Raw genomic sequence first — 12,833 nt, 5'->3', positions numbered from 1 at the left:
GTTAGGGAGGTTTAATAGTCACACAGCAAGGTAGATTTAGGATTATTTCCACTATTCGGACTCAATCTCCCACAATCCCTGCCATTGATGTCACTGTATATATTCTTTTTGAGTAGCTATATATAAAGATAATGCAGTAATATATTGGAATTAGATATCCGTTATATATGGGGCCAAAGGTATACATCGGGTCCCTTGCTTATTTTTAGTGAATAAAGAAGCTTTACGAAAACATCTGTTGCAACTAACATATGGTCCGCTTTCTATCTCAATGCTTTTAGCATCTTTATGTTACTGGTAACATCAGGAAAACAGATAAATTAGTATCCTTATGTTACTGGTAACATCACGCAAAGAAATAGATGAGGCTAGGGTCATATATCAAGTCCCTTGTCTATCTTTGATAAACTAACAAACAATACGAGAACATCTATTTCGGTTATCATCGGGTCCGCTTTCTAGCTCAATGCTTTTTGCCGTTTCGAGCTATCAGCAACATCACGTGAGGAAATAGGTGGGGTCACTCCAATTAACTTAAAAAGCCCCTCAGGTTAAGATTAGTTTGCCATCATTTTTGAAACAAGAAGTAAGCCTTTATCCGCCTCTGGTCTGCTTGAGCCGCATAATATAATAGGTAAGCGTTGACATAAAGAATGTCTTTCTCCTCCCGTTATTTATCGATGTTATGTGCGTTTAAACATTCTACCTTATCTCTTAAAACTATTTTTCCACCTTACAGCGGTATATATTTTAAAACTAACCTCATATCCGGAGGATCTTTCGCTTACGCATTATAACGCAGGAAGGCTTATGTAGAAATCATTCACGTTCCTTTTTCACGTACCCACTGGGATTATATAGTGGTATTGAGCACACTTTCACCTTTATATCATTTGTGTTTGTAGTGCTCAATCCTTTTATTCATCAACCAGGAGGCGATTCGTATCTGGGATAAGGCTTAGGTAACTATAATAGGCGATATAGCTACATCTTTTACCCAATATTTAGCTATAAAGTATCAAATACAATTTTTGATCTCCCCTTGTAGATTTGTGTATTTTATTCATATCGCTATCTGTGCAATCACATCAGTTGCCACGCAGCATTAGGTAATTTGAAAGAAATTACAAGTTTACATTACCTTACTATTTTTGTAAGACTTGAAAAAGATTGAATAAGGAGTAAAATGGGCTTTGCTTGTTTGTTTTAGCCTTATGCTCCAGTAGTTTTAGACAGGAGCCGTTGAAGCACAGATGTGAGCGCCACAATTATTGGCAAAGCTCCGGTATTTAAAATTAAAGGTAACGTCCTCATTGGTATGGTTTAACACGTGGTTTTCGAACCATTTTTTAGCCCAGATAATCACAAAATCCCTTTTCTGTGATTTCTTTTCACATTTTAGTCATCGTGACACCGCTTCGTTAAGCACAAAGATCTGTTTTCGCTTAATATATAGTCTTCCGCAGTTAACAAAAAGTCCGATACCTATGAAATTGTGATATTCTGGAATCGAACCAATAAATATCAAGCATCTGCGGATTGTAAGTTCTTGAATTTCATAGAAGTTGGTACAGCGTGTATCTTTAACAGGACATGCCATGCATGTAGTATTTTTAATTATGGCACATCAATATTATCTTTTATAGTTATTCCTCTTTAACCAAAAGACTGCGGGCCCCTCTGCTGTACTAAGCCATATATTCAGCGTTTTTAGTAAGTATGGACTAATATTATTGAGATATATGAGAATTAGGACCAATATCCACTTAGAAGTCAATTTTTGTTAAAAATATCAAAGGTGTTATTAGATAGGTATCCGATAAATATGGTGTCAATCAACACGTCCCTTATTCTATATACTCTCTAATATAATCGTACTGTCCATTTATTAAAATACAGTATTCACAAATTAAATGAGCAATGAAATAAATTTGTCATTTTGACTGTTATGAAGCATCATGAATCATTAATAGTTTGTATATACTTGTCAAATAATGAGGTTAGTTTGAAATTTTATGAAATATTACGCCATTATGTTTAAGTACTTGAATGTATTATTATTTTTATTGATCTGTAAAATGGTATCTATTATATATTATTTTTCTCTTTAGGTAATACATGGCTACTCCAGAAGGCGGCGCTGGTCGCCGAAATGCGCGTCGAGATAGATTTGTGCCACTTTTAAACTTTTAGCTAATTTGTTTTTGTATAATTTTGGAGTACTGAATTGATCATTACTGATGTGACTTGATAGATTGTATTTGAGAATCAATTTTTTAATGTAAACATGTATTTTCTAACTGAATATGTAAATAAACAGTAGAATACATATTATGATTAGTTTCTTTCCTCTGTTATTATATATGACAAGTTAGATGTAATTGCCTAGGTTGTTATTTTTCACATGCTGAGCTTGTGCTTGAAACAAAAGCCCAATTATGGACCCGCTAACTCCAACAATAAAAAAAAAAATGTTGGGGGGTGGGCCCCTATGACCAGAAAATCAAAACAAAAGTTTCACTGAAGTTATAGGTGCTTTTCAGAAAACCCTAACGTGTGTTAAAAGACCTCCTCAAAACTTTCACCTAAAAGCACCTTTTCATTGCAGTCATGGTTACGAATCAAAATCGAAAAACCATTAAAAAAAATTATAAAAAGTTATGGTTAGGACCACAATCCATAACTCACACAATGGTCAAGCAAACCATAACTCGCAGACAAGATGCAATGTTTATCTTACGATATTCATACCAATAAATAACGCTGAAGGGCAGTCAGGACAGTTGAAGTGGGCTCGCCTCCACCAAAAGCAGAGATGCTTCCAGCAGGCCTGCAGGACTAGCACATGGAAGTACTTATCCTATAGGCCCAGGGATGACATCCAGTCCTTGTGGTGCAAGGCCAGCAGAATCTGAACAAAAGATAACATTCTGATCTTTTTGAGAAGTAAGTTTAACAAACTACGGTCTAAGTGACAACCAACCATTGGTCTGATGTGTTGGAATGTCAAATTCACCCACCAGGGAAAACCAATTGTCCCCAAGGAACTGGTTCAAATACTAATCCTACAAAAAAAATATTCCTTGAGGAATTATTTTGATCACAATTATTTCCGTACTCTATGTCGGTCCACAAAGTGAATCCGAATGTTAAATCATACAAAAAAAGAACTAACCGTAACGGCATATTAAGAATAAAAATCTTTTTATTTCATTAAGGTACAATTTTGTTTTATACATGGGTATTCCCATTATATCCAAACAGTATTTTCATTCAAATCACAACACTGGCAATTCCAAATATTCTCAGCATCTGTTCCAGTAACTTCCTGTCATGAGATAAATGGAAGTGCAGTTACTCCTTTTAACGCAGATAATGCTATCAATTATAATCCCAGATGTATAAGCCTTGCTTCCATTAACATCAAATCCAAACAGGCAGCATAAATCCGAGCAGGAGATCCAGTTCACACACGCAGACTCTAAAGTCTCGGTGTTGCACAACCAAGACTTTCGAGTCGGCGTGTGTGGATAGATCTCCAGCTCGGATCAGAAATTGCTGTCAGGCGGTTTCTTACAAAATGCGAAGGAGAGGAGCCAATTCATTTGCTATTGGTAATATTCAAACTTATGCTGCCTGTTTGGATTTAATGTTTAAGGAAGCAAGTATTCACAGGAGTGAACTGTTCAACAACGCAGAGTCCTGAAGCTGGTCTCAGTGACCTAACTGCCCACTGAAGACTGAAACGTCAACACCATATCCTTTAGAACCCCAAATGTTATACATTTAATTGTGTTACATCCCACTGATGTTAATACCTTCAGGCTTATAAATCTGGGATTACAATAGATGTTAACATTATCTGCATTAAAGGAGGTGACTGCACTTCCATTTATTTCATGATATAAATTACTGGAACAGATGCTGGGAATATCTGGATTTGCCAGTGTTAGGATTTGATTAAAAATACTGTTTGGATATAATGTTGGGAACAACATGTATAATACAAAATTGTACATTAATGAAGTAAAAGAATATATTTTTTCTGAATATTTCAGTGACTGTTAGTTGTATTTTGTATGATTTAACATTTGGATTCACTGTGTGGACCAACATGGAGTACGGAAATAATTGTGATCAAAGTAATTCCTCAAGGAATATATGTTTTTTGTATGAATCGATTATCAATAAGGCATGCAATGCTGGACCACCAATGGTCTTAAGGTCACAGTTAAGCTCCAGTGAGTATCATGTCTGTTTGCTGATAGAACTGGCAAGTAGGGGAAAGTAACCCAGAGAACGAACCATAGTTCAGCCGTCTTCAAATTTCTTGCCACAGAGCAGAGGTCGATCAATTGGTATGGCAAACAAGATGGCATGAAGTCCCCTGAGAATCAGGCTGAATACATCCAATCATGCCATCTAATGAGGACAACAGTGCATAAAGAAAGGGCAACAACACCTGTAGTGCCCAGTGCAGGTGGTTACATTTAATTTTCTGCATCCTAACTCTTCCACTATTTGAGTGAATGCGTTGCACATGCCCTCGGGCAATGTTGACAAGATCTTCTTACATGCCATGCCCCATGAGTGAGCGTAAAGGTCCAGAAGGCAAACTTAATTCAGGGAGCATTATGCCAAACTGGCAGAAGAAAACACCTTTTTGCTGTTAGGGCAAATTCGTTAAGATGGACCGACCATCGTTGCATCCACTTCACCTTCAGAACACCCACCATCCACAGACACCAGCACCTGCTTCCACAAAGAAACTGGACCAAAATCACCGACGACCAGCTCACCTCCTCACTCAACAACTCCACCCCAACCATCGTGGAAAACGACGACCCCAACACCGCAGCCCGAACCCTGCATAGATGGATCTCGGACAGCACCAACACCATAGCCCCCCTCAAGAAAAACAACAATACCCGTGCCAAGAAAGCCAGATGGTTTACCACCGAACTTCGAGAATCCAGGCGCACATGCCGCCGCCTCGAAAAGGCCTGGAGAAACACCAAATCCACAGAAGCCCACAACAACTTCAGAGCCGCCACCCACGCCCACCATCAACTCATCAGAGAAACTAGGAAAAAAGCGATTGAAGACAGAATCTCCACCCACGCACACAACAGTAAGGAACTCTTCAGCATCATCAAGGAGTTCGCCTAACCCACCAGCGAGTCTACCGACATCCCTCCCTCACAAGACCTCTGCGACAAACTCAGCACCTTTTTCCACCACAAAATCAAGAGCATCTACGACAACTTCGACGAAGACAACCAACACACTGAACCCTCACCAACCACCCCCGACACCCGGAAACCAGCGATTGATGACTGGACAGCCCTCACCACCGAAGACACACTGAAGACAATGAAGTCAATCCACTCAGGAGCCCCACGGACCCCTGCCCCCACCACATCTTCAACAGAGCCGCCGACACCATCGCACCCATGCTCCGCCACACCATCAACCGCTCCCTGGCGACTGCCTCGTTCCCCGACGACTGGAAACACGCTGAGGTGAACCCCCTCCTAAAGAAACCCTCAGCGGACCCCACCGACCTCAAAAACTACAGACCCATCTCCCTGCTCCCGTTCCCAGCGAAAGTCATCGAGAAAGCCATCAACAGCCAACTCGCCACATTCATTGAAGAACACAACATCCTCGACTCCTCCCAATCCGGCTTCAGAAAAAACCACAGTACGGAAACCGCCCTCCTCGCCGCAACAGACGACATCCGTACCTTACTGGACAAAGGAGAAACAGTAGCCCTCATCCTCCTCGAACTATCAGCGGCGTTTGACACAGTCTCCCACCGCACCCTAATACGCAGACTCTATGACGCAGGAATCCAGGACAAGGCCCTCGACTGGATCTGCTCCTTCCTCTCCGGCAGGACGCAGCGGGTCAGACCCCCCCTTTCCTCTCGGACCCCACACCTACCACCTGTGGAGTCCCCCAGGGCTCCTCCCTCAGCCCGACGCTCTTCAACGTCTACATGGCTCCACTTGCCCCCATCGTCAGAACCTATGGACTCAACATCGTGTCATACGCAGACGACACCCAGCTCATCCTCTCCCTATCCAACGAGCCCAACACCGCCAGACGCAACTTTCGAGAAGGCATGGAAGCCGTCGCCAAATGGATGAAAAACAGCTGCCTACAACTAAACACCAACAAAACAGAAGTACTAATCATGGGCCCAAACCCCGATGCCTGGAGCGACACCTGGTGGCCCACCGCCCTCGGAAACCCGCTAACCCCCACAGACCATGCACGCAACCTGGGAATCATCCTGGACTCCGAGCTCAAAATGGACCGCCAGATCAACTCTGTCTCATCTTCCTGCTTCCACACCCTCCGCCTCCTTCGTAAGACCTTCAAATGGATCCCCCTCGAACACCGAAAGACAGTCACTCACGCCCTGGTCACCAGCAGACTCGACTACGGCAACGCACTCTATGCCGGAACAAACAAAAACCTCATCTGCAAGCTACAAAACATCCAGAACGCCGCCGCAAGACTGGTCCTCAACCTGCCAAAACACTGCCACATCTCCCAGCACCTGCGCACATTCCACTGGCTCCCCGTCGAGGCGAGAATCACCTTTAAGATGCTCACCCACGCACACAAGGCCCTCCACGGCACCGGACCAGCATACCTGAACAGCAGACTCAAATTCCACGCACCCCAAAGGACCCTACGATCAGCCCAGCTCTCCTACGCCGTGGTCCCCCGCACCAGAAAGACCAGATCGGGAGGCCGCTCCTTCTCCTTCCTCGCTGCAAAGCATGGAACGCCCTTCCGCTCCACCTCAGACAGACAACATCGCTCCCCATCTTCGCAAGAAACCTCAAAACCTGGCTCTTCGACAGACCCCCTCCTTGATGGAATGGAACCTGCACCCCCCCCCCCCCCTAGCGCCTTGAGACCCTTACGGGTGAGTAGTCGCACTTTAACAAACCCCTGATTGATTGAATGGAAGATTCAGTCGGGAGTGGGAGAAAAACAATGTGGGTTTGCCTTTATTAAAAGGTTCTAAAGAGTGGTGTTGGGTCACCGGGAGGTGAACTGTGAAATCACACAATTAGGGGTGGAGGGGCGGGGTGATTTGTTTTTAGGCAAGCTGCCAGGATTGAGTTGGTTAGGGAATAGTCAAACAGCAACAAAGGCGCAGAAGAGTACAGCAGGTTTCTAAAATTTCTGAAATGTTAGCCATAGTCTCTTCTTTGGAAAGAGTTAGGTCCAGGACTTCCACAACCATGCCGAACCACTATAGCAGTAGAGGCATTCTCCTCCAAAGAAAGGCCCAAGTGTGGCTGTAGGGTAAACTGTGGAGCAGTATCCAAGCTACTGGCAAGGTAAAGGTTTAATGAGACATGGGAATAAGCATCAACAGCGTTATTGTCTTACTCATGTTGCTGACAGAGGGCCAGGCAGTGGAGCATGTAGCAGTGTAGTGGAGACAGGACCAGCAGTCGATGTAAGGGCTGCTTTTTCAGGGTCAGTCAGAACAAGGGAGGGGCCCGCTGAAGGAAACCAAGCTGATGAACCAGATGGGTCAATGATGGTGGTAGGTGCACCAAGGAGACCCAGAATGAACGTGAAAATCTGCAGAATTAGACCTTGATTAGGGAGGCCTTGATCGAGTCCTACCCCACTAATTGCAATGTAAAGTTTGACCCCTCTTTCTCTGATGACCTTCAGATGCATAAGAACACTTATTTCACAACTTGGAGTCATGCTTTGGCCCCATGTGGCACAAACAGATGCTCTGCAGGTCTGTTATGGACATCTGTAGCACTGCTTGATAACAGCCTTCGGAGGCAACTCTGCAAAAATGTATGAAAATTTGGTGAAAAATGAATCCAGTCTGGCGCCTGGGGAGATTGAAATGGTAAAGAATCTAAGGTTAGAAGTATTCATCAGAAAAGTGTGTAGCAACCTTACCTTTCTGCAGATTACACCTTTCCTTAAATATTCCAACTCCGAGTGCAAGCTCACGCAGTGCATAGAAATTGGCTCTTTAATAGGTAAATCAAACTATTCCTCAATTACAATTCTTTATTTTCCTTATTGGCTACTGCTGAATGTCTGGTCATGTGTCCATGACAGTGTTGCCACTAATCCATGCATTTGCTGTACAAGCACAAGTGAACATCCATTCACGTGCAAGGTTGCCACTCTAGTCAACGTAAAAAACACCTGCCTGTGCAATGGTGACTTGCATATCCCTTAAAGTAAAGGATGTCTAACATATAAACCGATCCATGGCCCTAAACCTAGCCTGCACTACAAATACCGCAAATGAAATAAAGACAATGTTGCTTCAAAGACCATTCTTCTCAGTTTTGTAGTTCTTTCACTGCTTAAGTATTTTGAGTGGTCTTTTAACCACAACCAATTCTCTTTTCTACTTTTCCCTGTGCAATCAGATTTGTTCACTCCAATATGTTTCCCGTGTCTCATCAATTTAATCCTTGTCACTTTGGCTGTAAATTAGCCTCTCATCCTTCTCATGGCATTCCAAACAATCCCAACCTCTCAACCAGTGACTTAGGTTTTCTTCTTAAGTCTCATTAATGTCTGTGTATTGCCTTGGGCCAGTATTTCACCTCCTGTGAACCTGTACAAGATGCTCAGAGGCTGGTTCCGTATTTTCTAGGTGTACACTAGTTACTTGACTTGTGTAACACTAGAATACAGAGAACTTGGCATCCAAAAGTAGGACTGTTTGATCAAGGCTAATTAACACTCTCACTACCTAACTCTGACAGCAATCAAGATTAATCACTTGGTTCAACATTTGTGGATATACCAATAGCATTTACAATGGCGTGGTAATGCTGATAAAGACTATAAAGGAATACAAAGTTGCCAACCACGGAGTCCTTCACAAAGGTGTTTCAGGTAACTCCAAGGGTAAAACTACTGACTTTCTTCAAATACGGACCTTCCATGATTGCTTTCTAAACACCACAAAATCCAACAGTGAAGTACAAATTGAGCCACATCACAAATATTTAATGTGTTTTTCATGACATCTTCTCATCAGTTAGCAGAAGTAGTTTCTTATTTGTGGATACTTGCTACTTACAGCTACCGATAAGGTATACATTTACACAATTTTACAATAGATGGTGAAAAGATTCATACCAAGGTCCTCTGAGAGCTGGGGAAACTCGTAGATGTGTTCACAGGTGTTCCTACTATTCGGGATACAGAACCCAAAATCAAAGTCGAAGCTTTTCAGCACATGGTCTCGGAAGTAATGCCTTTCAATCATTCGGAAATTGCTCACTGGTTTGTCTCCAACTGTGAACTCAACTCTGTAAACCAGGTCAAAAATAAACTCATTAGATAAAGGACACCCAGGATCATCTCACGTGTCTGGGGCACCTCTATTGCCCAAGCAAGACCACTTGACCCAACAACTCAATTATTGCACTAGTATGAGCTGTAGTCCTGATGCTGTTGTCAGTTAAACCAGACATTACCACCACACACACTTCTGGCCAAGAAATCAAATTATAACATTCCCAGATTAGTTTCATAGTGTGCATAAAAAAGAGCAAGTATTCCTTTTGTAGAAAACAAGTATTTATGGGCAGGATCAATTCAGACCTCCCACAGTAACCCGCTTTAGCTTTTATAAACACAAATTCAGAGAGCACGGAGAAAAATGGCCTCTGCCATGCATGAGGGAAGAACTGGGAGGGAGTTATAAGGGGGTATTAGAATTAAAGAACGGGTAATGACCTGGATCAAAAATGACTTACGTTGCCCCAACTGTACGGAGCCGGAGGAAAGCTGGAGTGAACTGATAGCGTACAAAACGACCTGCGCTTATATCAGGGTCGACATTATCTTCTTCGCCATCATCATCTTGTTCTAGAACATACATTGAAAAACATTTGGTTGTTTGATTTATTGTACCACAGAAACAAAATACTGGTAGGGAAACCAAATCACACAACAAAAGACCACCTAACAGGATAAAAAGCAGTTTTTGGTGCAAAGGAAATAAAAGGAGCAGAAAAACCTCCCGAGGTGCAGAGATGGAAGAAATATAATCATCCAATATTTCTGCATTTGCTTTCTTCTACACTATGTTCTGCAGTCAAACTACCCTACAGGTTGACGTCGCTAACACAGCTATTTATTTTACTCAGTCTCAGAACAAAATAGTATCTAACAATGGAGATGAACAAACACAAACGTAGCGCAGAACTGCACAGCAACTTACTAAAAGCAGACACAAAAACAAAAAAAAAAGCAAAAATTACAATTTTATTAACTAAAAATCAATCCCTGCTGTTTCCAATGCAGACATGTAGGCCTTACTGAATGGTATAATCCACACAAGATGTTTCACTATCCCTTAAGTTTGGTTAGGTAATGTATAAGGGTCAAACTTCTAAGAATTTGGAGAAGAAAATGGGGGGTGGAAATGCTGGGGTCATTCAGCCTGCAAGTACAACACATTTGCGATTTCAGTCTTTAACGATGAAGTTTCAACTGGTTTCTCGAGCCAGAGTCCTTGTTTGGAGCCAGAATTAAGTTTGCCATCACAATGATCAGCGGGTAAACAAAAAGCCCACTTATGCTAAAGCATATTACTCCGCTATTGTGCATATACTCTCCAGGGGTTAGTCCTAATCCATTATCAACAACAGACTGATGTCATTTGCAGCCCTGCACACTGAGCTTGAACTGTGCAAAGAGCCTGCAAGCAGCCAGCAATTATTTAAATGGAGGAAGGGTTAGGAGATCTAGGAGCTACTTAAGCACTGATCTGGGAAACCCATGAGCCCCAATGAAGACCAGAGAGTAATTCCTGAACCCGTTGTTACTTTGAACTGGTGTTTATGAGTAGCAACTATTTCAGACGTTTTCAGCTAGAGGGAGACCTCGGATATACAATGTCAAACGTTGGCAAGGCAGTCCTTCAGCCTACTTAACGCTATTCTAGCCATGACTGACAGAGCAAAGCATCTTCCACACTCTGGTAGCTAGTCAGACTCAGAGACTCCCTGTATAGGTTCAAGCTGACCAGCGATGGAGCAGATCAATGGTGGGCACAATGCAGTTGGATAGCTTGAGTTCTGGAGTGGAGGAACCCCGATACCTCCTTCCCTTCCAATACCTACTCCCGATGAAGACATAAACAACAAAAGAAGTTACAAATTCCTCACTGCCACTCCATTTTCCCCCCTCGATGAACAGCAGCACTATATTTAGTATCATGCTCCTTTTGGTCAATGCCTTAGGTCACACTTGAGACTAATTCAGACCCCTGTAGGACGGGGATCACTCTGCTCTAAGCAACCTACTTGGCTTAGCATTTGTCAAAAACTAAACAGGAAATCCAGGTAAAAGCATACTCACTATTGGCACAAACAAACCACAACCAAGTGCTACCATATATTGGCTAACTAGTTGGTATCCCAATGGTAGACCCAGAGCAAGCCAAACACAAGCTTAGCTCCTTAACAATATCGTACATTAGACTACATCATGACTCAGCCTTAACAGTATGAACAGCCAAGCAATATCAAGAGTCCTGGACTATGCTCGATAAGAATTTTGGAAACAAAAAAAAAACCTCTCTAATGTACATCAGGACCATATTTATAGGAGTAATGTCTAACCATACAATTTAATATGCGCTCTAGCTTTACAAATTACATCCATAGCAATGACCAACAAGTTACTTACCATTGGGTAATGGTGTTTCTGGTGGATACTCAGCCACAGACTCCTCATCTAGGAATACTCCTGAGATGCTATATTTGATCCAGACCTTTTCCAGCTAGAGTCCCATGGTACCATGCAGCTCTGCGCTAGCTCCATACCACCTAGAACTGATGGACTGGAGCTGAATACAATCGCCCCCACTGTGCACTGTCAGTTTCTTGCTTGATTCTTTCCAGGCCCTCAGAAGTGAGTGTGAAACTAGCATTACCACGGTGCAGCGCCGTAACTTGGGATCGTTTTAGATGTTAAGACCACTCCACAGAATATGGAGGTGGGCGGGATCTGTGGAATCTGGTTAGATAGGAGTAGCCACTAGAAAGTGTTACTGAATGCAAGTAACTTCTTGTTCAGAATGGATGTTTCTAACTGCAGATTTGTCACCTTACAATAGATACCTGTGGAATGGACTACAGTCATGCAGGACTTTTAGGGCTAACAGGCAAAAAGTATTTTTCGGGCACCTGGATGTCAAGACAGTAGTTTTTGGCAAACTTGTTTACTGGCACCAACGTTGCAACCCGACAGATATCCGGTCAGACACTCAGTGTGCTAATGCAGTGGTATAAATATTGGCTCTGATGGAATGAGCTCTCAGACACCCCAGTTGATACTTTTTCACCAGTGATCTCCATATCTTAATACAGAGGACTATCCACCTCAACCAGATCTTCAGCACCTTATTACCTTTCTTCGCCCCAGAGAACACAACAAAAACATGATAGTCTATCTAATAGTCCTTGGTATGCTCAAATGTAAAAGCTTAAAGCCTTTTTGGGGTCCAGTGGATGAAGTTCTCCTCTTGTAAGGGGTGACAGATTAACGCTGGCAGGGTGATTAATTGGCCAACATGAAATGGAGACATGACGTTCAGTAAGAAGGTAGCCAGAGTCCTCAACCAGTTTCTGGTGGTGTAAAGCAGCTGCACCAACAATGTCTGAAATTCATTCATGTGTCAAGCTAAAATGATCAGAATAAGGAAGATTACCTTTAAAGTTAGAAGATGCAACAAGCAATCTGGAATCAATAGGATGACTTGCGGTCCTTCCAGATCAAGTCTAGACAAATGACTCAAA

The 12,833-nt window shown here is 42.5% G+C and overlaps 1 protein-coding gene and 1 long non-coding RNA gene across 2 annotated transcripts in view; one reads left to right on the top strand and one right to left on the bottom strand.

Moving 5' to 3' along the window:
- The window catches only part of LOC144792597 (uncharacterized), a 73,331-nt gene extending 71,080 nt beyond the window's left edge, over window positions 1-2,251 (top strand). Inside the window, exon 3 of the long non-coding RNA XR_013602586.1 lies at window positions 2,112-2,251. This is a non-coding gene — a long non-coding RNA (uncharacterized LOC144792597). The remainder of the gene's footprint in view (window positions 1-2,111) is intronic.
- The window catches only part of UNC119B (unc-119 lipid binding chaperone B), a 52,046-nt gene that overhangs the window by 15,719 nt on the left and 23,494 nt on the right, over window positions 1-12,833 (bottom strand). Inside the window, exons 3-4 of the mRNA XM_078667700.1 lie at window positions 9,783-9,894; window positions 9,160-9,332 (exon numbers count right to left, since the gene is read on the bottom strand). Of these exons, the coding sequence (XP_078523826.1) occupies window positions 9,160-9,332; window positions 9,783-9,894 (285 nt within the window). The remainder of the gene's footprint in view (window positions 1-9,159; window positions 9,333-9,782; window positions 9,895-12,833) is intronic.

This window comes from Lissotriton helveticus, chromosome 11 (assembly GCF_964261635.1).
Source record: "Lissotriton helveticus chromosome 11, aLisHel1.1, whole genome shotgun sequence".
Taxonomy (NCBI): domain Eukaryota; kingdom Metazoa; phylum Chordata; class Amphibia; order Caudata; family Salamandridae; genus Lissotriton; species Lissotriton helveticus.
The sequence above is the reverse complement of the archived record's forward strand: the minus strand, read 5'-3'. Positions and strand labels throughout refer to the sequence as shown.